This window comes from Myotis nattereri (genome assembly GCF_964212035.1).
Source record: "Myotis nattereri genome assembly, chromosome: 2".
NCBI classification, from domain to species: Eukaryota; Metazoa; Chordata; class Mammalia; order Chiroptera; family Vespertilionidae; genus Myotis; species Myotis nattereri.
This window is the reverse complement of record NC_138076.1, coordinates 93,613,822-93,641,622: the sequence shown is the minus strand read 5'-3', so window position 1 is coordinate 93,641,622 and position 27,801 is coordinate 93,613,822. Positions and strand designations below refer to the sequence as shown.

At 40.6% G+C, this 27,801-nt stretch overlaps 1 protein-coding gene across 1 annotated transcript; it reads right to left on the bottom strand.

Annotated features, from left to right (window-relative positions):
• Positions 1 to 1,106: 1,106 nt before the first annotated feature.
• MED4 (mediator complex subunit 4) lies at positions 1,107 to 27,801 on the bottom strand. The gene is made up of 7 exons (XM_081082455.1): positions 27,667 to 27,801; positions 20,685 to 20,751; positions 13,109 to 13,279; positions 10,434 to 10,491; positions 6,506 to 6,592; positions 5,126 to 5,257; positions 1,107 to 2,040 (listed from the first exon to the last, which is right to left on the bottom strand). Exons 1-7 carry the CDS (start codon positions 27,789 to 27,791, stop codon positions 1,868 to 1,870), a joined length of 813 nt encoding a protein of 270 aa, XP_080938581.1. The 5' UTR covers positions 27,792 to 27,801; the 3' UTR covers positions 1,107 to 1,867.

The following is a 27,801-nucleotide window of genomic DNA, read 5'->3' as shown; positions in this document are numbered from 1 at the left end:
TACGAAGATAGTGTAAGGAGCCTCTGGGACAGCTTCAAGCGTACCAACATCAGAATTATAGGGGTGCCAGAAGATGAGAGAGAGCAAGATATTGAAAACCTATTTGAAGAAATAATGACAGAAAACTTCCCCCACCTGGTGAAAGAAATAGACTTACAGGTCCAGGAAGCGCAGAGAACCCCAAACAAAAGGAATCCAAAGAGGACCACACCAAGACACATCATAATTAAAATGCCAAGAGCAAAAGACAAAGAGAGACTCTTAAGAGCAGCAAGAGAAAGAAAGTCAGTTACCTACAAGGGAGTACCCATACGACTGTCAGCTGATTTCTCAAGAGAAACTTTGCAGGCCAGAAGGGAGTGGCAAGAAATATTCAAAGTGATGAATGCCAAGAACCTACAACCAAGATTACTTTATCCAGCAAAGCTATCATTCAGAACTGAAGGTCAGATAAAGAGCTTCACAGATAAGGAAAAGCTAAAGGAGTTCATCACCACCAAACCAGTATTATATGAAATGCTGAAAGGTATCCTTTAAGAAGAGGAAGAAGAAGAAAAAGGTAAATAAAGATACAAATTATGAACAACAAACATGCATCTATCAACAAGTGAATCTAAGAATCAAGTGAATAAATAATCTGGTGATCATAATAGAATCAGGGACATAGAAAGGGAATGGACTGACTATTCTTGGGGGGGAAAGGGGTGTGGGAGATGCGGGAAGAGACTGGACAAAAATCGTGCACCTATGGATGAGGACAGTGGGTGGGGAGTGAGGGCGGAGGGTGGGGCGGGAACTGGGAGGAGGGGAGTTATGGGGGGAAAAAAGAGGAACAAATGTAATTGAACAATAAAGATTTAATTAAAAAAAATAAATAAATAAAAAAAAGAAAAAAGAAAGAAACTGATATGAGAAAAAAAAAAGAATGTCAGTGTGGGCCTCTGAGAAACCCACTAGTTGTGATTACTAGTTAATTGTATTTATTATATCTCGTTCATTCACACTCCAGAATTCTACCTAAGAATGTATAAAATGCAACTAATTTACAGAAATAATTTCCTAAATTACACTGGAAGTAGTTTAAATTAAAACACGCTTAAACAGTATAAACAAGTTAGTTTATTTTTAAAAATTACTATAATTATAAATAGTACAAATTGAGACATTTTTCCTGTTCCTGTGACAGAAGCTGACAACTTTCACTTTCAGTAGGGTTTTTGATATTTTGATATGATGCACATTCAGTGATATGCTGCCTTTAAAAAAAAATATTTTCTAAATAATTCCAGGAAGCCTATTAGTGATATATACATGGGTCATTTACCTCAAATCATATTTCCAGAACTACTATGTAGAAGTCCAACACAACTAAACTAGAACAGGGTAAGAAGGCACTGAATCAAATAATCTTTTTTCCCAACAGTAATTTTTCTTTTTTAAATCCTCACTCAAGGATATTTTCCATTGGTTTTTAGAGAGAATGAAAGGAGGGGAAGAGACAGAGATATCTATGTGAGAGAGACACATCGATTGGTTGCCTCCCTCACACACCCTGCCTGGGGCTGGGGATCGAGCCTGCAACCAAGGTAAGTGCCCTTGACCAGAAATGAGCCTGGGACCCTTCAGTCCATGGGCCAATGCTCTAACCACTGAAAAACCAGCTAGGGCCCAACAGTAAATTTTGATAATTCTCTAAATATTCAACAAATGGTTTAGAACTAAAATCATGATTTTTGGCTTTAAAAAGTAAATCTGCTGTAATTTTTAATGGGCTGCACAATTCCACTATGGCCAATATTACCTTTTTTTACAGGTTTGCTATTGTTTAAGAAACAGAATTCTACAGTATTCAATTTTGTATGCTTTTTTAATCAGAGTCACTACTACTGCTGGAGGAGTCTGTTGACATAACCTCTACATCATCTTCATTTTCTTTATTATGCCCTGGAGGTTCCAACAAAAAGTCATTACTGTGATTTGGTGGTAACATATTCATTGCCATATCATTTGATTGCCAGGGATACTGTGGAGCAAGGACATCTAGAGAAAAGAAAGAAGCACATGTAAGAATCTACTAGTGATTATTTACTTCTAGATAATTCTTCCCTCCATGCAATTATTTTGAAATAACTATTTTTTTTAGACTACAAATCAAAACACACATTTGGCCAAATTAACGAAGATCCAATTTATCAAGGAAGAGAGTAATGTTTTAGTAACTAGAACCTCTGCTTTATTTTTAAAAAGTCCTACTTTATCATAAGTAACTATTTATATAGTCAGTAGGTAATTTTTCTTTTGCAAAACATAATTACAAATCACATATTTGCTATACCTATGGATGTATGTACATATACAAGGTGAGGCAAAGGTAGGTGTACAGTGTGAGTACGCAACACATTATTTTTTATTATTTACTAGAGGCCCAATGCATGAAAATTCGTGCAAGCATAGGCCTTCCTTCCCCCGGCTGCTGGCACCGGCTTTCCTTTGGTACCTGGGACCTGGGCTGGCTTCCTCCAGCTGCAGGCAGGCATCTGGGACCCAGGCTGGCTCTGCCCCTAACCCCAGCTTTGTCAGGAATGACGTAGGGAAGACGTCTGGTCTAATTAGCATATTACCCTTTTATTATTATAGATTCTTGTGTTACTTTCCATACAAACAACTGTACATCTACTTTTACTCCACCCTGTATGCTAGATGACATATTGCTCTATATATTCTTTGTATACATTATAGTTAATGTATACTATACTATGCATTACAAGTTTAAACTGCCTTTTAAGTGTCAAGTCCACTCCCTTGATTCTAAAAATACTACTCCCTTGCCAGCAGCTGCACTGTTAAGCTTTTCCAGTAGAGGGCACTGGAGGGACTCTATCCAAAGCATCTCTTGGATCTGATGCTTTCCTTCTTACTCTTGTGCCTGGCTGGTGTACAGGACAAGTGGTGCTCACCTCCGAGCCAGTTTCAGTGGCGTCCCAGAGGATGGTTTCCCAGGAAAGTTTCATCATTACCCCAAAGGGTAGCTTTCTAGCAAGTCTTGCTGGAATTCTAGTGGGTAATTTCCTGTTTGCCAGCTCTGGCCTGTGACACCTAACTTCTCTGCCATCCAGTGGGCCATGGCTATTCCCCCTCTACTGAGGGCACCATGATATGAATGTAGGCCTTGGAATGGGGGTGGGGAGGAACCTTGGGTACACTGACTTGCTATTAGATGTCGTAGCTGCTCCCCATAGCTGTTATTCCTTTAATAGTTAGTATCTTGTTACTATACTAGTTATTAATTCTTTAAAATTTCCTTGTCCATACTGCTGGTGTGGTTCTGCCTCCTAAATAGACCTTGATGGGCATATGATATGGTACAACTGAGATAGGCCACTAAGCCAGAACAAGTGGAACACAGAAACTGGGACAGAGAGCTGGACAAACTGACAGAGCAATTTACAGATACAGAAGGTCACCTCCCCAGAGATAACATCTAGGCCTCAGTTGTATTTCAGTTCCAAACCCAGAAAAGCAGCAAAACCAGATGGGTGACATCAGGTCCAGCTGCCATGACTAACGACCCCCGCCCCTGACACTGACTAATCAGTGAAGACCATGACCCTGAGAAGCACACCTAGAAAATTGATGAACATTCTGTTGAAACCCTCCCCTGTGACCTCCCCTAAGGTTCCTGCCTGCAAGAGAGATAAAAGCCTCAAGACAAAGGACCCAGCACTGGCTCTCCTTCCTAGAGGCACACCAGAACCTCCCCACCCCTTCTTCTTCCACAGGCATGCATCTCCTAAACTCTAAGGGATCCCAGGAGGCTTTCAACCAGGGCAGCAATGGGCAGCAGCAGTCCGTCCCAGGCAACCCCTTGAACCTGTCCCCAAGACCCCCATTTCTCTGATTTCTTAGCCAAAGCAGACCAGCCTAGGCTCATTTCCCCAGTCCTTTCTTGTTTCACTCCCAAGCTTTATTAAATGTCCTCTAAAATTCAAATGGACTCCTGTTGTGAAATTTTCCCTGCACAAAGTAAAAACCCACATACTATCAGCTGGCCCTAGGCAGATCCTCCAATAGCCAGGTCCCCTTTCCATAACAAAATCACAAAGAGAAAAATGAGGCGATATCCAAGGAAACTAATGCACAGTGAGTTTCCAATTTGTACTTTAGATAATGAAAATAATGCTTACAAAGCATTTTTAGTAACACAGGGACATCCTTACAATGAGAAGAAAAAAAAATTGCTCTAAATACATATATATATTCAGAGCACATTTTTAACAATGTAAATAAATAAAACAGAGGAAAATAATAAAATACTAAGTGACTAATGAAAAGGGTAGTATTTTCCTTTTTTAACTTTAAAATGTTCTTCCAAATCAAAACAAGTCACTTCTATAAAAGATAACATATGGAAAACATAAAGTAACATACAAGAATAGCACAAACCATACTACATGCAAAACTTGAGCCAAGTCTCACAAAAATGGTATTTTATAAAGTTATTAAAAGCCTATAAAAAGCTTTGTTATTCATTTTAACGGGGTGTTCTAGGAGTGTATCCACTTTATCATCTTTAAACTCAAAATATGTATTTCTTACTGTTTATACAGTACGTCTCACAATTTTATTTTATTATTTTTTAATCCTCACCCAAGGATATTTTTTCCATTGAACTTTAGAGAAAGTGGAACAGAGAGGGAAAGACAGAGAGAAATATTGATATGAGAGAAACACATCGATTATTTGTCTCCTGCATGTGCCCCAACCAGGGCCTGAGCTGGGGAAGAGCCTGCAACCAAGGTATGTGCCCTTGACTGGAATCGAACCTGGGACCCTTCAGTCCACAGGGCTCTATCCAGTGAGCCAAATCAGCTAGGGCTATCTCACAATTTTAAAAACCAATGTTTAGAACAATAAAAATAATGAGAGAGCCCAATGCCTGAGAAAAATGGCATATTAACAAATGAGAGAAAGGTCAGTTTATTCTAATTTCATAACCTCCATCTAGAACTAAGAGTAGAATAAATTGGCAGAAAACAGCTATTAAAATGAATCAGATCTGGTACCGAAACTTGTTCAACAGCCAAAACTTTGGTCTGTCTGAAAGCATTCTTTTAATTAATATTACCTGGCAATCTGCCTGCCGCAAGTGCATCTCCAGGTAAATGACCATTCACACCATTAGTGGAAGGATTGTTCATTTGACCCAATAATCCACTTCTCATCTCTAAATCCGTTGGGTATGGTCTCCGTGGGTCCCCTAAAAACACACACAAACATAACAAAAACCCAAACCCAAAACAGATGACTTTTAATTTGATTGGTTCATTTTGAAAAACTCAAGCTAAACTTTAAATTTTGAAATATGAAGGACATCTTATCAATTGTTACTAAGAGGATAATATATTTAATACATGTATTTTTATTTCTTCTCTAAATCTTCACCATAATATACTATTCTCTATATAAAAAAAATGAAAAAGTTTGTCAATTTAGCAAAAATTCAAAATGACAAATTTAAAAAGTTAAAATGATCTTGATTCTTCTAACTTAACTGCATTATTTAGTATGAAAATAATGATACATACTCTGAGGGAGAACAGATCATGACACTTTTTTTTTTTTCTGATGGAAAGGACTGAATGCTTACTGGAAGAACTATCTAAATTAAAACTTTTTTCTAATCTCGTTCATCTTGTCATTTAAAGACTAATTCTTTGACTTTCCAGTGGAGTATCAGGGGTGAGTAATCTTTATTTCCAATCATAAAAGCATACTAAATAGTTTGGGGTTGATCAAAACTGGGCCAGATTAGGACCAAATTTTTGATAATATTTCTCACAAACTCCAGTTACTGACCCCAAACAATGTAGTTACTCTTAGTTTTCTTAGTATGGCAAATACCAAAATACCATCAGGAATTACTGAAGTTGAGATAACTATCTCCCACTCCTCCCAAGGCTGCTGCTCTACCTTAATGTCTCCATCTTATGTTTACCCATTGTCTATTAATATAGTTGCAGCTTGTTACTCCCTTTGCTGCCTTTTTTAATCCAGCTCTTCCCAGTCCTGTGTGTTTGCAATTGGGCCGCTCAGTGCTCTATCTTTATCACCTAATAGCTGGAACTGTCTGTTTCCCAGGCTGGAATATTTGTGGAAATCCTAATGGCTCTAAAAAGTTGGCTTCTGGCCAGCATGGGTTTTACAGGCATATAAATCTATAGCTTTAGAATCATCACATATTAACTTGTGCTTTTAAAATTATTTATTAAAAAATAAAAATAAAACAAACACAGGTCCTAGTGCCAACAGCTTTGTAGAAAACCAAACCAATAAAACCAATGCCCAACATTCTTACTTATAAAACCTTAAAAATGTGAAAATACGTAGCAAATGTTACATAATTCTGTATTTAAATACATTCTATATCTAAATCTTTTTCTCTATTTTTGTGTACAGTCATGTAAGAATTTTCACATATATCTAGTAAAAAGAGAAGTATTTTTACCTGGAACCCAGGTCAGTGGGGCACACACAGCATTACTTGCACTAATCCTATGTGCATACTTAATTATTTCTTCAGAGGAGATAGCACCTGAGAGAGTAAAGAGTTGAGTGTAAATACAGAAGTTTATAAATGCATAAATCATAGTTACATATAATACTTAATTTTTAAATGATTTGAAAATAGGATAATCTGAGTTACCTACCTTCCCTAATAATATCTGAATGCATAATGTGACTTAAATTATATATATTTCCAAACAAAAGAGCAAGACATGCAGAAAAATCAGCTGACATAATTAAAGTATTAAAATCTGGGAGAAACCAAGATGGTGGCATAGGTAAACACCTGAAATTGCTGCCTCATACAATCACTTCAAAAATACAACTAAAAGACAAAAGGAACATCATCCAGAACCACAGGAAGGCTGGCTGAGTGGAAATTCTACAACTAGAAGCAAAGAGAAAAGCACAGAGACTCAGAGGAGGTGCAGAAGTAAAGTGCAGAGGTATGGAGGCGCGCGGAAAGGGCTGGCAAATGAGGACGCGGTTGTCTTTTTCAATCAGGAGGGAGACACAAGCTCCCGAATGCTCTGAACTCCAGTTTCGGGCGAGTCTCTGGGGACCCAGACTCATACGGGGAGAAACTGGACTGTCTGGGATCGGGCGGAACTTGAGGGCGACTTTCTCTCAGAGGTGCTTGCAGCAATTACCATGGGACACTGAGACCCGGGGCCTCTTAGGGCAGGACTGAGGAGCAGCCATAGCTGTTTGCTCCACCCTGTTGATTCCCTGAGACCCCTGCCCCACCCAAGCTGTGCGCAGAGGATTTTGCATATGAATGGCCTGGCCCTTTGCAATCTAAAATTACCTAACAAACTGCGGCTGGGTCAGAGAGACCGAGAACATCCAAAGGAAGGCCCAAGGCCCCAAAGCAGCTTGCATTGCTTCACAGCTGGGCCTCATCTGGGCACCTCCAAATCCCAAACAAAGAAGAAGAATCCACAGATCTCTCCGTAGCTCCTGCTGGGTAGCCTCAGGCAGAGGCTAAATTAGCACCTCCTTAGAGATCCAAGAGCCAGTGTACCCAGTGGTCAGAGTGAGACCATCCAGATTACAACTCCTCAGATCCATAAGGGACACACTCGGGGGGCAGACTCAGTGAGCACCAAAGACCCACTGAAGCAAGTCTTGCCCCATAAGGGTGTCTCCAGCACAGAAGTTCTCCCACTGCAGACACAGTTGATCCTCACAGCCAATTGGCCTGGAGGCCAATTCCTCCCAGTGATACCAACAACAATCAAGGCTTAACTGTAAGACTGTGCACAAAGCCCACAAAGGGGTGCACCAAGAGTGTCCTCCTCAGGTAATTGGGGAGGCTGAGGCACTGGGCCCTAGAGGACACCTAGCACAGAAAACCACTCTATCAACACAGGGAAGCAGCCAAAATGCGGAGACAAAGAAACAGGCCACAAATGACAGAAATGGAGGAAAGCAAACGACTGGATATAGAGTTTAAAACCATGGTTATAAGGTTTTTCAAGAATTTTCTAGAAACCGCCGATAAATTTAGTTAGACCCTCGAGGATATGAAAAAGGACCAACAAGAAATTAAGCATACACTGACTGAAATAAAGAATAATATACAGAGATCCAACAGCAGCCTAGAGGATCGCAAGAATCAAGTCAAAGATTTGAAATACCAAGAAGCAAAAATCACCCAACCTGAAAAGCAAAAGAAAAAAGAACCCAAAAATCTGAAGATAGTGTAAGGAGCCTCTGGGACAACTTCAAGCATACCAACACCCAAATTATGGGGGTGCCACAAGAAGAGAGAGAGAGCAAGATATTGAAAATCTATTTGACGAAATAATGACAGAAAACTTCCCCTACCTGGTAAAAGAAATAGACGTACAAGTCCAGGAAGCGCAGAGAACCCCAAACAAAAGGAACCCAAAGAGGACCACACCAAGACACATCATAATTAAAATGCCAAGAGCAAAAGACAAAGAGAGAATCTGAAAAGCAGCAAGAGAAAAACAGTTAGTTACCTACAAGGGAATACCCATACGACTGCAGCTGATTTCTCAATAGAAACTATACAGGCCAGAAGGGAGTGGCAAGAAATATTCAAAGTGATGAATAGCAAGTACCTACAACCAAGATTACTTTACCCAGCAAAGCTATCATTCAGAATTGAAAGTCAAATAAAGAGCTTCACAGAGAAGAAAAAGCTAAAGGAGTTCATCACCACCAAACCAGTATTATATGAAATGCTGAAAGGTATTCTTTAAGAAGAGGAAGAATAAGAAAAAGGTAAAGATAAAAATTATGAACAACAATACATATCTACCAACAAGTGAATCTAAAAATCAAGTGAATAAAAAAATCTGATGAACAGGATAAACTGGTGAATATAATACAATCAGGGGCATAGAAAGGGAGTGGACAGACAATTCTCGAGGTAAAGGGGTGTGGGGGGTGTGGGGGGTGTGGGAAGAGACTGGACAAAAATTGTACATCTATGGATGAGGACAGTGGGGGGGTGGTGAGGGCAGAGGGTGGGTTGGGAATCGGGTGGAGGGGAGATATGGGGGGGAAAAAAGAGGAACAACTTTAATAATCTGAACAATAAAGATTTAATAAAAAAAATTTAAAAAAGTATTAAATTTGGGAGACTATCATGACAATGCTCAATAACCTCAATTTTTAACTACCATTAAATACTATTACTATTCTGAAAGCAACAGTGAACACATATAAAAGAGAACATATTTCATTTCCCAGTGATATCCAAATCAGAGCATCAGTTCACACTGTATCACTCAACTGTTAACGGACTCTAAGCTTATAAGTAGACCTAAGTAGAAAGATGTTTACAATATATTCATTAAGGGAAAAAAAAAATGGCTGTGAAGTAATATGTACAATGTGACCTGACTTTTTTTTTTAGAATACTGGTATATGTATACATATGTATATGTACTGTTCTTGTTATATATGTATTTATAGATCTAAAAAAACAACAACCCTGCTGCCCTAGCCAGTTTGGCTCAGTAGATAGAGCGCCGGCCTGCCGACCAAAGGGTTCCGGGCTCCATTCTAGTCAAGGGCACATATCTCGGTTGCAGGCTCCTCCCCGGCCCGGGCTGGTTGGGGCTCATGCAGGAGGCAACCAATCAATGTGTGTTTCTCACATCGATGTTTCTTTCTGTCTTTCCCTCTCTCTCCCAGTCTCCCTAAAAATCAATGGGAAAATATCCTCAGATGAGGATTAACAAAAACAACAACAAAGAAAAAATTCTGGAAAGATATACACCAAATATCAATAGTTATCTGAAACAGGAAAAGAGGAAAGTTCGATAAGTCTGAGATCATTAAATGTAGATTATTAAACGGAAGCAGCCAGAGTTTTCATTACAATTCTGACTTTTAGTATGCAAAATAAAAGATCCCAAAAGATCCCAAAAGGGAGCCTTTAGAGAGAAGCAGGAGGGAACAGGAAGACATGCTGTGTTTCTGCATGTATACATCCCAAAGACATAACTCATTCTAACTTCATGATGGTCTTAGTCCCACTACAATTGTCCAATGGATATTTTCTTTCTTTCTCAGTCCTATCTTTCAAGACTCAATTCAAATCCCACTCGCTTCCAGCTCACTGTTCTCTTTTTCCAACAATTTTTTAAAGCTATTGTCTTTACTGCACATTTGAGTACATAGCCATTACTTGCCTTTTATTATTGCTGTTTATAGCTGAAAGAAGATGTAATACTTGGGCACAGCACTAAAACATAGCTGACACTTTATAAAGAAAATTTATTGGAACCTTTTGACAGTAGCAAATGATTACTAATAACACTCTCATCAGTTTCTTGAGACTAAAAGTTGATTTTTTCCAGAAAGTCATTCAGTGTTCCCGTAGTACTAACCTTTTCTTGCCTTATCTATTGATTTCAGTTTTTCTTTTGCTTGGTAAACAGCTGTTGCCTAAAGAACATTAAAGAGAAATATGGTTTATTCTTCACAATATCAAGCCCAGTTTTTTTTGCTTAATTCATAGTATCACTTATCCTACAGGAACAATACCCAATTTGGAAATCCCCACAATTTATTTGTAATATTCTGAAACAGCACTGGATATCATTTACATCACAGCTATACTTAATGAAGCAAATATTATATTCATGAATTAGTCTCCATTCACAAATTACTTGTTAGAAATAACATATAAATTGAATTGTTTACCAACATTTTTCTTTATGTCCATCATTCAGAAGAGATCTAGACCATGAACCAACCCAAAAGCATCCTATTCTTTCACCTAATTCAAGAATAAAATATCTAAAAATTTATTTTTTTAATTTACAAGATATATTCTTGCATTGATCTCTTATTCATTTATATATTACCATTACCTTCATGCTTAGTGACTACTATATGAACTCCTCACCCCATTTCTCACACAGGTACACTGAAGGGTAAAATGAGGTTAACCTAGTATATGCAACCTCAACTATAATACAGTGGTTAAGAATATGGCATTGAAGAGATTTACGTTTAAGTTACATCTCTACTTTTTACCCTCCTTAAAATCTTGGTTTCTTCATTTTTAAAATGCAAAATGACTTCATATAATTGCTATGAAGATTGAGATAATGCAAGTGAAGAGTAAAGTACAGGGCCTGGTGCACAAGTGATCAATAAATGTCAGTTGCTATTACCTATATCATAAAATTCAGTGTTCACTGTCTTTAACTCAATAATTATATTTGAAACTTAATCCAAAGAATATAATCCGAAATGCAAAAGTAAAAAGGCTTTTCTGAAAGAATATTCATCAAAGTATTCTTTGTAACAGAAAGTTAGAAAACTAAATGATATAATTATATAAAAATGCTTTGATTTTAATAAATAGTAATAGAATGTCAATTAGTACCTTATTAATTAAAATAGATAAAAAAATGTACACACCTGAGACTAAAAGGATCTACACCAAATTGTGAATAGTGGCAGTCTTTGAGCAGTGCGACTAAAGGCAATTTTCCCTCCTTTCTCCTTTTTTTGTATTTTCTGAATATCCTTTGATAGGCAAACCTAGTTTCTGGAACATCTCCCACTTTGAACAATTCATTTCCCAACCAAGTTGTTCACAGAAAAAAATGTCTCGGTTGTGGAACCAAACTTAGGTTTTGGGCCTGACAACCCTTTCATGCTGATATATCAGCGTGACAAAAAGCATCTCTCAGGCAACAAAGGAGAGAATGCTTTTGTTGCTGGTGAAATCAAACAGACTAGTACAATTTTACAACATAAAGGGGCCACCAAGAGCGCTAATGTTGCTAAGGGTATGAAAGTAGCAATGATTATAGGCAATTGAAGACATAAAAAAACTTGTTGATTTGGATAAATGAAAAGCAGTTAGCAGTGAAAGCATTTTGGAGGCAGTGATATATGAACTCACAAAGATGCTGCATACGGACCTGAAAGACACCCCTGGAATGAGTGCTGAAAATGATTTCTTTAAGGCAAGTATGGGGTGGTTCGATAAATTTAAGAAAAGAAGTGTTTGTTTATAGATTAAACAGTATATTAGGCATGTACTGTATATAAGAAAGGTCAAAACAGGAAATCATTTGGGGGTCTGGAACGGATTAATTCAATTTATATTATTTCTAATGTGAAAATGTGATTCAATTTTCAAACAAATCGCTTCTTGAAAAGCCTTCCAGAACAAAACTGAGGTTCCACTGTGTTACTTTTTTAATGAAAAATAGATTTTATTAGAAGTATTTACTTGGAAGCAAAAAAAACCACCCCAAAACAAAACAAGTAAAGGAAAGAAAAAACAAAAGAAGTTTTTACTTGGGGTCATTTCTGTAGTAGGAGTGGTTCATTTATCCCAAACTGCTCAGGCTTCTATATATTGGAGCCCAATTTGACACATTTTGGAGAGATTTATCAGGGTCAAGAAAGCCAGCTATGTCGGATTCATATGAAAATCAAACACAGTTGTGTCTGCAACACCACCATACAACAATTACATTAGTTAGTATATAGTGAAATAACTGGGCAAATAATAGCAAATAAATTGCCTCTTTGAAACAGTAGCCAAGAACAAGAAAAAGAAAAACTAGAGCCCTTGACATCTATCCTAATCCCACCTAGTTTAGGATGGAAGACTAACTAATATAAATTTTAATCAATTTATAAAATTGGTACATATTTTTACTGATTTTGAAATATTTGACCAAACTGAAAAGTTGTCACTTTCAGACTTGGAAAATCAAGTTTCTGCCACTTCAAAATACTGATATTAGAGCCCTAGCTGGTGTTGCTCAATGGTGGAACACTGTTCTGTGCACCAAAAGGTTGCCAGTTCAATTTCAGTTTAGGGCCCAGGTTGCAGGCTTGGAGCTGGTAGGGGATGTGCAGGACACAGCTGATCAATGTTATTCTCTCACATCAACAATGCTTCTCTCTCTTTCTCCCTGTCGCTTCCTCTCTCTCTCTAAAAATCAATTAAAAAATACTAATAGTAGACTTATTTTTCAAGAATACATGAAATAAACAATATCTTTGTTAAAGAACCAGACTGCCAACTTACCAGTATTTGTTCAGCTTCCTTTAGCTGTTTTTGTAACTGCTGAATATCACTGTCTCTCTTCTCAACTTCTTTTTCTAAAACTTGCATTTCATGGTGAATTTTTCCCTGATTAAGTGCCAATTTCATTAGTTCCTGAAATTCCCCATCTCTGTGAATTAATAACTCCAGCACCTGTCAGGTAATAGTTGATTAAAGCAGACAACAAAATAAAAAACTACATTCCAATGAAACAATCCATCTACTACTTGTCTGGGTTATAAAATTTTAACATATTCAAATATTTTTAATCCTTATTGAAAATAAAAATAGCCTATTTATAATTATTTTGGAAAACATTAATATTAATATTTCCTTCTTTTTGTAATTATGTGTTTATTTTTTCATACAAAACAAAACTAGCCTTTCAGAACTAGCAATATGCTAAATGAACAAGTTTATTAATTTCCCAGGGAAGAAAAAACTTAGAAGTTTATCCTTAAAAATAGAATGCAGTGGAGGTTCCCCCAATTTTGATACTTGAGATGATTTTAGTTGGCACCAAGAACTTAAAAAACTTTTTATAATTACACATTTGTGCTAATATTAGAAAATATAACTGTCACACAAAACCTGTGATTTCATGTATAGTATTGCTCAGGATGAAGATGATTTACAAAAGAGCAATTTCAAAAAATAGTAAATAAGTTTTGGCACTAACTATAAAGGTTAAGAAGCAAAAAATAGAAAGTTCGAGTTCAAATCTCTAGTTTTTTATTTATTAGCATATGACAAGGGAAAGTTACCTGACCTCTTGGAGCCTGCTTTCTCATTAGGAAAAGGGCATAATAACAGTACCTTATCACAGACAGTTGTTATGAAGATTGATGATATAATGTATTAAGTACACATAGAAAAGCTCAATAAAGGGTAGTTATTGTCATCACCCACCTGCCATTGACTATAGAAGATGCAATCTAATCTAAATACCCTTACTTTACTATCCTAGAAGGACATAATATATTAGAAAGGAAATGGCTATCCAAATTCAGAATCAATTTTTAAAAATATATTTTTATTGATTTCAGAGAGGAAGGGAGAGGATGAGAGAGACAGAAACATCAATGATGAGAGAAAATCATTGATCGGCTGCCCCCTGCATGCCCCCTACTGGGGATCGAGCCTGCAACACAGGTATGTGCTCTTGACCAGAACTGAGCCCGAGACCTTTCAGTCCACAGGCTGACACTCTATCCACTGAGCCAAATCAGCTAGGGCCAGAATCAATTTTTAAAACATTATTAAAAATTTGTTAAAGTCTAAAAAATACAGACATGGGTGCTCAAGTTCCTTTTGATATGAAATGCCTCTCATTTTTACAGGACTTCTGATAAAATAGATAAAAGACTGTACAACATCCTGTGTTGAAATTTATATTAAGTATCAATAGAAAGCGTTTTTGTAAGAAGTGCATTCTCTTTAATAGGCCTATAATCCCCATTCTTAAGTGACAAGAGGAGAAAGCTAGGTTTCCATTTCCATAAAAACTATATTTTAAAAAAAATTATTAACCAAAGTGAGTAGTATACATTAGTTCCATGAGAGCTTTCAAGAAATTTACACAGTTTGACCTATTTTATAAACCATCAGAGAGTAGTAAAAATTCTCTTTAGATTTTATTGTTGAGTAGAGAAAATTATCCAACTGAAGTCAGAAGACCTAGATTCTACTTCCACTTATCCATTAACCTTTAATTCATTTACCCACCCTGAAAGAGATCAAATTGAAGACCATTAAGGTCACTTCTAACTTTGGAATTCGAAATATATGAAAATATGAATATTAAAACAAATGGTGGTTAGAAAGTTTCAAATGGCATATCCCTCTAATATTTAACAGTTTTAATGAAAATTATTCAGGAATTCACACAGTACTAAGTACAAGATATAATTCACAGAACGCTAGTTCTTTCTTTTTTTTTAAATATTGATTTTAGAGAAAGAGGAAGAAGAGAGAAACATCAACGTGAGAGTGCAACATCAATTGGCTGCCTCCTGCATGCGCTCTACCAGGGGTTGATGCTACAAACTGGGCATGTATCCGGACCTGGAATTGAACCAGCAATCTTGTGATGCACAAGCTGATGCCCAACGAACTGAGCCAAACTGGCCAGGGCAAGAATTGCTGGTCCTTAAAAAGTATAAGAAAGGTTAGTGCAGGTTTTGGTTATGATCTCCTGAATAAACTGGGTGTCTGGTTCATAGCTAGCATTTACTAAGTGCCTAGAAAATAAAGTAAAAAGTCATTTCTCACTTTTCGCTTATCTATACTAATAAAAGGGTAATATGCTAATTAGGGCAGACATCTTCTGGACGTCCTTCTGGACAAAGCTGCAGCAGCTGCCTGAGGCTCAGGCAGGCTGCGGATGAAGGCTGCCGCTGGGAAGGCATGAGGCTCAGGCAGGCCGCCGGCCCGAGTCTCAGGGAAGCGACGGTGGCTGCGAGGGCCAAGGCTTAGGCAGCCACAGTGGCTGGTAGTGGCAGCAGCAGAGGAGTGATGGGAGCATTGCCTTGCCCTGATTGGCCGGTTGCCTCCCACAGAGGAAGGCCAGACTGCGGCCCTATGGGGAGCGGGCCTAAGCCGTCAGAAGGACATCTCCTGAGGGCTCCCAGACTGTGAAGAGGGGGCAGGCTGGGCTGAGGTCCCCCCAAGTGCACGAATTTTTGTGCACCGGGCCTCTAGTCCTATATAATAAAAGCGTAATATGCTAATTGTCTGACTGATCAGTTGACCGTTTGACCAGTCACTATGATGTGCACTGACCACCAGGGGGCAGACGATCCGACCAGTAGGTTAGCTTGCTGCTGGGGTCCAGCCATTCAGGACTGGGCGAGAAGGTTGGACAGACCCTGGAGTCCTCCTGCAGTCCCTCCCCAGCCGGCCCCCACCAGCCCCAATCACTGGCCAGGCCGAGGGACCCCACCCATGCACGAAATTGTGCACCGGGCCTGTAGTTTTGTATAAATTCCTAATTAATCCCACATTATCTATAATAATAAAAGCATAATATGCTAATTAGACTGGACGTTCTTCCAGACTACCTTCCGGACGAAGCCGCGGCGGCGGGGGCCAAGGCAGAGGCGGCTGCAGTGGCGGAAAGGGCCAAGACCCTTGCACGAATTTCGTGCATCGAGCCTCTAGTTTAATAATAAAGAATTTGAGATTGGGATTCTTTAATGACACATTTGTCTCTAGGCTCTTGCTTTTTCTGAAAACAAAACAAACCAACAGCAACAACAAAAAACCCCAATCCTAATATCCCTTAATCCTAATATCCCTTTTTTTCAACTTGTAGCCTCCTCTTGAGGGAATTGATCATTGAAGAAAACAAGTTCTAGGGCACCTCTATTTATAGTACATCAGATTTCTCTGCCCTCAAAAGATATCAGAAGATGAAGTTAAGATAATGGGGGAGAGCAGAGAAATCAAGATGGCGGCATAGGTAAACACCGGAGTTTGCTGCTTCGAACAACCACTTCAAAAATACAACTAAAAGACGGAACAGACATCATCCAGAACCACAGGAAGGCTGGCTGAGTGGAAATTCTACAACTAGAAGGAAAGAGAAAAGCATACCAAGGCTCAGAGGCACAGTGCAGAAGTAAAATACTAAGGTACAGAGGCGCACACGGAGCGGGCTGGCGGCTGAGGGTGCGGTTGTTGTTTTCACTTGGGAGGGAGTCTCAGGCTCTGAGCTCCAGTTCCGGGAGAGTCTCTGGGAACCCAGACTTATACAGGAGGAGCGGGACGTCTGGCATTGGTCGGAACTCGAGGGCAGCTTTCTCACTGAGGGGCTTGCAGTGATTGTAAAGCGGAGCCTCTGAGGGCAGGACTGAGAGCAGCCATAACTGCTAGCCCCGCCCTGTTGATCCCGTGGGACCCGCCCTTCCCAAGCCCTGCACAGAGGCTTTTGCTAGAGATCCAGGAGCCAGTGTACCCAGTGGTCAGAGTGAGACCATCCAATTTGCAGCTCCGTGGAACCATAAAGGACACACTCAGGGGGCAGACTCAGTGAGCACCAAAGCCCCACTGAAGCAAGTCTTGCCCCAGAGGGGTGTCTCCAGCACAGAAGTTCTCCCACTGCAGACACAGCTGATTCTCACAGCCAATTGGCTTGGAGATCAATTCCTCCCAGTGATAACTACAACAATCAAGGCTTAACTACAACAAGACTGTGCACAAAGACCACAAGGGGGTGCACCAAGAGTGTCCTCCTCAGGTAATTGGGGAGGCTGAACCACTGGGCCCGAGAGGACACTCAGCACAGAAAAATACTTTATCAACACAGGGAAGCATAAAAAATGCGGAGACAAAGAAAAAGGACACAGATGACAGAAATGGAGGAAAGCAAACGACTGGATATAGAGTTCAAAACCACACTTTTAAGGTTTTTCAAGAATTTTCTAGAAACTGCCAATAAACTTAATGAGACCTACAAGAAATCTAATGAGACCCTCGAGGTTCTGATAAAGGACCAACTAGAAATTAAGCACACACTGACTGAGATAAAGAATATTATATAGACTCCCAACAGCAGACTAGAGGATTGCAAGAATTAAGTCAGCAATTTGAAATACGAAGAAGCAAAACACACCCAACCGGAAAAGCAAAATGAAAAAAGAATTCAAAAATATGAAGATAGTGTAAGGAGCCTCTGGGATAGCTTCAAGCGTACCAACATCAGAATTACAGGGGTGCCAGAAGAAGAGAGAGAGCAAGATATTGAAAACCTATTTGAAGAAATAATGACAGAAAACTTCCCCTACCTGGTAAAAGAAATGGACGTACAAGTCCAGGAAGCACAGAGAACCCCAAACAAAAGGAATCCAAAGAGGACCACACCAAGACACATCATCATTAAAATGCCAAGAGCAAAAGACAGAGAATCTTAAAAGCAGCAAGAGAAAAACAGTTAGTTACCTACAAGGGAATACCCATACGACTGTCAGCTGATTTCTCAATAGAAACTTTGCAGGCCAGAAGGGAGTGGCAAGAAATATTCAAAGTGATGAATGCCAAGAATCTACAACCAAGATTACTTTATCCAGCAAAGCTATCATTCAGAATTGAAGGTCAGATAAAGAGCTTCACAGATAAGGAAAAGCTAAAGGAGTTCATCACCACCAAACCAGTATTATATGAAATGCTGAAAGGTATTCTTTAAGAAGAGGAAGAAGAAGAAAAAGGTAAAGATACAAATTATGAACACCAAATACACATTTATCAACAAGAGAATCTGAAAATCAAGTTAATAATCTGATGAACAGAATGAACTGGTGATTATAATAGAATCAGGGGCATAGAAAGGGAGTGGACTGGCTATTCTTGGGGGGAAAGGGGTGAGGGGGATGTGGGAAGAGACTGGACAAAAATTGGGAAACCAATCCTATATAATAAAGAGGTAATATGCAAATTAACCCTCACGCCCTCACAAGATGGCTGCCTACAACCAGGCTGGCAGGGGGGTTAGTGAGGGATGACCAAATTACTGAACAAGCAGGCTGTGTGGGGTGACCAGGCTTGCAGGGGGGGCAGTAAGGGGTGACCAGGCCGGTGGGGTGGGGGCAGTTAGGAGCTACTAGGCTGGCAGGGAGGGGGCAGTTGGGGACAACCTGGCCAGCAGGGGGGGCAGTTAGGGTCGATCAGGCCAGCAGGGGGGGCAGTTAGGGTCGATCAGGCCAGCAGGGGGGGCAGTTAGGGTCGATCAGGACAGCACACAGAGGCAGTGAGGGATGTTCAGGCCAGTATGGGGGGCAGTTAGGGGCGACCAGGCAGGCAGGCAGGTGAGCAATTAGGAACCAGTGGTCCAGGATTGTGAGAAGGATGTCCAACTGCCAGTTTAGGCCTGATCCCCGGGATCGGGACTAAGTTTGCAGTCAGACATCCCCTGAGGGGTCCTGGATTGGAGAGGGTGCAGGCTGGACTGAGGTGATCCCGCTCCTGTGCATGAATTTTGTGCACGAGGCCTCTAGTCCTATATAATAAAAGCCTAACGTGCAAATCGACCAAACAGTGTAATGACCAGTGGAACGACCAGTCGCTAATACATGCACTGACCACCAGGGAACAGACACTCAGTGCAGGAGCTGCCCTCAACCCGCATGCCCCAGGCCAGCCAAGGTGGGTGTCAGTGGGGGACCCCTGATGGTCCTGCCAGTCACCCTGCAGAGGCAGGCAACCCATGGCAGCGGCAGGGAGATCGGGGGGGTGGTGGCGGCGTGGCGATCGGGTGGGGTGGTGTGCCAGGCCGGCTAAGGTGGGTGCCATGGGGGCCCCCTGATTGCCCCACAGATCAGCCCTGATTGCTGGCCAGGCCTAGGAACCTTACCCGTGCACAAATTTCATGTGCCGGGCCTCTAGTCCTCCTATATAATAAAAGCCTAATATGCTGTGTCTGGTTGTCCATTCAATCAATCAAAGGGTAATATGCTAATAATACGCTAAAGCTGCTCAACTGCTCGCTATGATGTGCACTGACCACCAGGGGCAGACGCTCTGAATGGTAAGTTAGCTTGCTACTGGGGTCCAGCCGATTGGGATTGAGGGAGATGGGCCGGACATGCCCTAGAGCCCTCCCGTAGTCCTTCCCCAGCTGGCCAAATTCCTGCATCCCTCCCCGGCCTCGATCGTGCACCAGTGGGGTCCCTTGGCTTGGCCTGTGCCCTCTCACAATCCGAGACCCCTCAAGGGATGTCGGAGTGCCAGCTTCAGCATGATCCCGCAGGCCAGGCATAGGGACCCCCCCAATACACAAATTTGTGCACCGGGCCTCCTAGTATATAATAAAAGGGTAATATGTAAATTGACCATAACGGCAGAACAACCAGGAATGACCGGTCGCTATGACACGCAATGACTACCAGGGGGCAGACACTCAACGCAGGAGCTGCCCCCTGATGGTCAGTGCGTTTCCACAGGGGGAGTACCGCTCAGCCAGAGGCTGGCTCATGGCTGGTCAGTGCAGTGGTGGTGGCGGGAGCCTCTCCCACCTCCGAAGTTCTAAGGATGTCCGACTAATGGCTTAAGCCCACTCCCCAAGGGTTCCTGGGCCGCCAGAGGGATGTCTGACTGCCAGCTTAGGCCCAATCCCCCCCAGGAAGTGGGCCTAAGCTGTCAGTCAGACATCTCCCGAGGGGTCCCGGGTGCAGGCTGGGCTGAGGGATCCCCCCGAGTGCATGAATTTTCATGCACCGGGCCTCTAGTCCTACAATAAAGGGCTAGTTTATGAGAACACTGACCTTTTTGACTCCAGAAACTATTCTGATCTCCATTTAACAAGACTTTATTGGATGATTCAAAAGTTAAAAATGAATAAATGGGTAATTGCAATTAGAACTATAGAAAACAATACTGCTAAACCCTTAGACAACTACTTTCTTGATTACATTGTTACCTTATGTAAATGATACAAATATCAATTTAAAAGTTTTAATTAGTAACTTAAAATGATCCAATCTTTCTGTTCTTACACAAAGTAAATATAAATAGGAAACTTGCGGAAATTATGGTTTGGTTTTGAATTAAAAAAGCAGCCACTTACCTGGTTTTCTTCTCCAGCCTGTAACAACTTTTGGTTTCTTGAAATTGCCAGCATTTCTATGAGCTCCCTAAAAGAGAGAGAGAGAGAAAGAAGAAAATAAACAAAAAATAATTAACAAACAAATAACTCTTTGCAATGTAAATACACTAGAGGCTTTCTTAACTTATCTCTACCAGACTTACTGTATTGATGGTACCCACAGCACTAAGAACACATGGCTACTGCCTCTCAGTCCACTATTACTGTGGACTTCAGCTCTCACCAGCTGTGTTTGCTATCAAACTTATTTCTGTAAGTTTTACTTATTACTATAATTATAAACATTAATATTCAATACATAAATACCAATAAAATATGATTGTGAACAGAAAAGTTGTTTCAGTAAAAACTGAAGTTAAATGCTTGGAAAGACTCAACAACAGCTGTGAAGCAGGGGAAGTCAAAAACCCAGCAAAGGTCTGCCCTAAGACTGCTTGATGAGAGTCTAAGTTCTTATTTCACTTTAAAGAAACCAAACTAGAAACTGCAGCCAATGCATTATAGTTGGTTTATGCATGAAAAACTACATTAGGGGTTTGTCTGCAGGCCAAATCCAGCCCAGCACATCTGAAATTTTGATAAATACTGCATTTTTGGAACAAAGCCATGCCTCTTCATTTACATATTGCCTATGATTGCTTTCCCACTACAATGGCAGTTAGTAGTTGCAGCAGAGAACTTATGGTCTCCAAAAGTATTTACAATCTGGGCCTTTACAGAAAATGTTCCTTATCCCTTGTCTATATGAAAAGATCAGTGAAAACATAATCTTTTATGTGTTGTAAGGTAAAATAAAACAAGAAATGGGTGAGTCATTTTTTAATAATTTTCCACTAAAATTGAATTTTTAAATTAACCAAACAGGTATCACATAAAAGGAACTAGAGGCCCGATGCACGAAATTTGTGCAAGAGTAGGCCTTCCTTTCCCTGGCTGCCGGCACCGGCTTCCCTCTGGCACCCGGGACCCAGGATTCCCTCCGGCCGCCAGCAGGCACCTGGGACCTGTGCTTCCCTTGTAGCCCCGGCTTTGTCTGGAAGGATGTCCGGTCTAATTAGCATATTAAACTTTTAGTATTATAGATTCTTACATCTATACTAATAAAAGGGTAATATACTAATTAGACTGACCATCTTCCAGACGACCTTCCGGACAAAGCCATGGTCATGGAGCTGAGGCAGAGGCGGTTAGGGGCAATCAGGCTGGCAGGGGAGAGCAGTTAGAGGGATCAGGCTGGCAGGTAGGTGAGCGGTTAGGAGCCAGCAGTCCCAGATTGCGAGTCGGACATCCCCCGAAGGGTCCCGGATTGGAGAAGGTGCAGGCTGGTCTGAGGGCACCCCCCCGCCCCGTGCACTAACTTGGTGCACCGGGCCTCTAGTACTATAATAAAATCCTATCTGTCTAGAAAGCTCATTTACTAGATATGCCAATCCTATAAGAAAACTAGTGTATAGAGCAGAAAAAGATGACTAGCAGGTAATATTTATATATCAGTTCCAAATTTGTTGACAGATGAGATTTTTCAGATATTATGCAGGAGGGGACAACTTCACAATTTGCTACCTCACATTACTAGTCAGCCCCAGTGTTTGTACTTTCTCCCTGGCTGCCAGGCTATTTTTACCTTCCTTCCTGCTAGCCTCATACCCTTTTTCTGGATGGTGTCAATTAGACTCTACCTTCCCACAGCATTGTATATTGAATTAGTTAATTAATGAAAAAAGTAGATGGGGAATGGAAGGTCTTTATACACTCATTTGTCAAATATTTCTTGAGTACCTATTACTTGCCAGGCACTTTCTAGATGTGTGGGTTATAAAAGTGAAAATTAGCACTTGAATTCTAATACAAGTGATAAGAATAACTAAGAAAATACAAAAATAAAACCAAAGTTAAGGGTTAGGAAGAGAATGTATTTTCTCTTCCTTATGACTTAATAACATTTTTTTTTATTAGTTTAATTTATTGTAAGATACATTGTACGCCTAGTCAGTGTGGCTCGACCTAAAACCACAAGGTCACTGTTCAATTCCTAGTCAGGGCACATGTCCGGGGTCACCAGTATTGCAGGAGGCAGCCTATCAATGATTCTTTTTCATCATTGCTGTTTCTATCTCTCTCTCTTCCTCTCCCTTCATCTCTGAAATCAATTAAAATTTAGTAAAAAAAAAAAAATACAGTATGTAATACATATACAAAATATGTTAATTGATTGCTTATGTTATCAGAAGGCTTCTGAAAAACAGTAGGTTACTATCTTTGAGGGAGTCAAAGTTATATGTGGATATTCCACTGTGTGGGAAATTGGTGCCCCTAACTTGCACTGCTCAAGGGTTAACTGAATTACACTTGAGATAAATGAGAGGTACACAGAATTAACAGACCGGTGTGGAAACTTCAAGACTACTATCAACATGGTTTCTGTGGGACAATGAATTCTGAATTACAAACAGGTTAAAAAAACTTTTAGATTACAATCCATCTATGTTTTTATTTTTTTAATTTCTACAAAGACTACCTCATTCTATTTCATTTTACAAAGTAATAAATATACTGAAAAGCTACATAATCAGGTAACAGTAAAAAATATATCCCATATTTCAAACTATTTTGAAAACTTAGAGGTTACATCAACCAGAAACTTTTCATTTTTCATAAAACTGGAAACAAGAGTAAAGTTCATTCAGAGGAAAATGACAAACTTCCCAGGTCACATATTGGGACTTTATTGAAAGTCAATCACCTAGAACTGCCTCATTCTGTGGAGAAGTTTCAATGAGTCTTAGGTGGCAAACCACAAAGTGACATGCTTTCTACTACCACCACCAACCACCAGGATCATAGAAGAGGTAAATTTTCACTTATCTACTGTCACCCTGTCTTTCTTTAGAGATGAACAAATAAAATAGCATGACAGTAGATAAGTCAAGAGAAAAATTAGAGAAAAAGAAAAATGAACTTTTAAGACAATGGTTATTACCGAAGCCTATCACCTGTCAATAAATTCAGTGAGGACTACAAATAAATGAGAAATCAAAGTGTTTTTTAAAAATATGTTTTTATTGATTTCAGAGAGGAAGGAAGAGGGAGAGATAGATACATCAATGATGAGAGAGAATCATTGATTGTCTGCCTCCTGCATGCCGCACACTGGGGATCGAGCCCACAACATGGGCATGTGCCCTTGAGCGGAATCGAACCTGGGACCCTTCAGTCCACAGGCCGATGCTCTATCCACTGAGCCAAACCGGCTAGGGCGACAAATCAAAGTCTTTTTGGCATTCTAGGAAAAAGAGCAATAGAGGAAACACAGCTTCTTTTAGAGGAACAGAAAACTCAGCATTTCAATTGTTCATGTACAAGTGGAATGCTGAAGAAGAAAGTTTCAGAAACAGTGAGGTTCTTGAGGAAAATTTAAACTATGATTCACTACGTCAGTGAGTAAACACATTTCACCACACAGAAAATGCTATACTTGGTAATCAAGGAAAGAATTAAATACAAAGTAGGATAAATTGATCAAATCTAGATACAAGAGAATTTCAAGTTAGTCTCAAATTTAATGTAACTTATAAATTACTTAATTATGCTATCTCAAGTCTAGAGTACATGGATATCAAGTATATGCACTCTGACAGGTACTGATAGCATTAGGAAAACACAACTCAGATACACAGCTCAGTAGCACAACAATCCAGGGGCAAGAACTCAAGATTGACTGCTGTGTTGTCCAATGTCAGAAAAAACTCTACAAGACCATTACTCTGGATGGGCAGGCTAAGAATTTTAGCTCCTGAAATTAGTGGATATGAAATATATTCTAGGGAATATATTGAAATTCTAAGACTAAGACCCACTCCGTACAAAAGGCAGCAGTCACAACTCCCCAAAGGGTGAGTCACTTCTTCACAATATCAACATATTTACAGAAAAATTAGTCACTACCATCCATATCACATGGTTGGTCAAAATGAAAAATAATAAGGAACATTTTAATTTGACTGATTTCATACTCAACATCATCAAGATTCCTTAGCAAAGATTTTAGAAGCCAATCAAGTATTAGACTTGGCTTTCTGGTGAGAATTATTCCCAAAGAAGAAATAGTTCAAAGGACCATTTCAAACAGAAGACTCAGAATTCAAAAAGTGGAAAAATTGAGTCATACAGGAATTGTATGCAAAAAGCAACAGAAGTATTTTCCAATTAATTATTAGCTGTTCTGAATCTAATGAAACACAAATTTGTATCACAACTACATGGCTACCTACTTAAGGCATGTCAAGGTACTCAAAGTGACTGGATGACCAATAATTCTGAAAGCACTTGTTAGAATGAATGCACTGTTTTTCAAATGACAGTTGGTCCTATTTAGAAAAGCAGTGGGCTAGTTAGCATTTATGGGATGTTAACTTGATCTTTAATATCTTTCAAAGAATAAGCCCTCCACATAAACTAAATGAAGCTTCAATTAGCGTCCCAAAGGTCGACATGACACACAGCAGAGACACAAATTATTTAACTGAAAACTGTCTTGCTAGGGCAGGGTGGGCAACCCCTGGCACGCATGCCAAACATGGCACGCCAGTAACTTTTGCTGGCACGCGAAACCCTCTCTTAGAATCTTCCATTTACAATTTTTTTCTTAATATCGACCTTTTATTTTTCAGATAAATTCAGTGTAGGTGCATCTTAGATAAATAAATAATTTTACATAACAAGTGATCTTAAAGACCATAGACATGGATTGACGGGAGAGGGGAAGAGCAATTTCTATGCCTCTGCCTTAATGCTCCCTGCCTTTCTAGATCCGACCAGTGTTTTGGTTTCATCCACATACACTTGTGAATCTTTGTTCTCAGTGATGAATTTTGTTGTCTTGTAATAGGAGTAGCCTGACGGATGAAAGTAGTAGCTCGTGCATATCTCTGAAGGTCACGAAATATAAACCTGATGTAAAATCTCTGGCATCAGTGATGCAGCAGCAAAAGTCCCACTGATAATATCAAATGGAGTCATAAAGTTTTCTGTCGGGCTATCAGTGTACATGTATACATTTAAAAAAAATGTATTTTTCATCATTATATAGTGTGTTTTTGTCGCTCGAATGAATTTTATTATTTCTTCAAGGTTCTTCACATACGTACACCTTAAGAGATATCAAGTAGGCGTAATATGTTCTCAAAAAATTAGGGTTGGCACGCAGAAGAATTTTGAGTCAGAGATTTTGCTGGTTTTGGTACGCACTCACAAAAAGGTTGCCCACCCCTGTGCTAGGGTCTTTTTACTAAGAAATCATCCTGGTACTCATTGACAGGATTAACTATCAAGGTCTCAACCAGGAACCCCAAAGTCAACAAAGACAGAAGGAAATACAGCACTTGCATTACTTTGTGAACATTTACACAGGGGCAACGCACTGACAGCTGCCTTGCATCTGAGTTTCTTGTTCGCTGTCCTGACTGCTGGATGCCTGAAGATTCCATGTGCCCTATTTGTAGTCAAGCAATATTTGAGTCCAATACAGTCCAAACCGTGAATTAAACACGAGCTATTTAACTTACAGTACTACATCATTTAATATTGTGCTGACCTAGTAATCTAGTAAGTAATGCTTGCTGTAGCAAGAACTAAATCACAGTAGATAAAATGCTGATTATTAGTAGGCCAGGTAATACAATATATGAGATTTATTCTAAAGCTGTCAATGAATGTTGGCTATGGAAATGGTGACATCTGAGCCGGATGAATGAATGATTTATCAAGATGGATGTGGAGTGGGAATGACAGTAGAGTTGAGGAAATACGACTCGCTTTAGAATGGGAGCATTCAGGAGGTTGGAATGAAGGGCATGGGAGGCTGGAGGGATGTGACCTAAATGAGAATAATAGGATGGATTAAGAGGAGACGGAGAATGGCTTTATCTATTGTACACTTAGCTAAAGAATATGGACTTTATCTCATCAGAAAATGGAAACCTAACGAATATCTTAAAGCAGAAAAGTGATCTGAGATGCCTTTTAAAAACATAGCTCTGCTCTTGGGCAAAACAAACAGATATAGTGGAGATGCATCAAGGCAACTAACACTGTTGGGAGGCTGCATTAAGAAAGATTTTTGATGGGATGTAAAATAGTGCGGATGGGAACAAGCGGTCAAATCTGAGTAACATTTTAGGAGAAAGAACCAAAACAATTTTCACATCCAAGTGAACGTGAGGAAATTAAGAGGGGCACCAACTTAACAGACTATCATGAAAGATGACGGAAGAAAAGGACGTGCAATTTCATCAGATGCCTCTGCCACACACGCTGCACCGCAGCCATCCCAAACTGTTCACCCCACACAGTCGTGTGTGCCCCCTCCTCTGAAATCAGTAACACACATCACTGCTGCTCCAGCCGCCTGCCGCTTAGGGACCCTGGGAAACTCGGTCTTGCCACGCAGCCCTTTCTCCGGGAAGCCAACCTGATTACCGGCACGGTTTGGACCGGCACTTAGTCCCAGTGCCGCAGGAGCCGCGGCGCACGCCCCTGGTGAAACCCGCTCGCGTCCCTGTCCACAGCGGGTCTCCCCCGTTTACAGCGAGTGGGCTCCCCCCGTCGACCCCTCGCCTCGCCCTCACGACCGTCCTCCTGCGCGTGGCACCTGGTGGTAGTTCTTGAAATGTCTGTACAGTGGCTGTGGTCGAAGGGGTTCACACCGCAATCTCTAAGGTCTGCGACGGTTCTGACGGTCTCGGGATGCCTGGGTCACGGTCGTCACTAAAATGTCCTCGGGGGCGAGGGGGGCGCCGTCGCGGCGAGCGGGAGGGCCGCGGACGCCACGCCCACGACACTCGGGCACCGTCTTTGGGTCCCGCGCGCGCCGGGGTCTCCCTCCCTGCCCACCCAGGAAGCAGCCCTCCCGACAGCCCCCGCCCGCCCCCGGCCCCGGCGTTACCTGGACAGGACCTCCAGATCCTCCAGCGCAGACAGCAGCCGCTCTCGCGTGCTGTTGCCGCAGGCCGCCCCCGACCCGCCGCCCGGTCGCTCCTTCTCCTTTTCGCCCGCGGAGGACGCCGCCATGCTGCTCCCG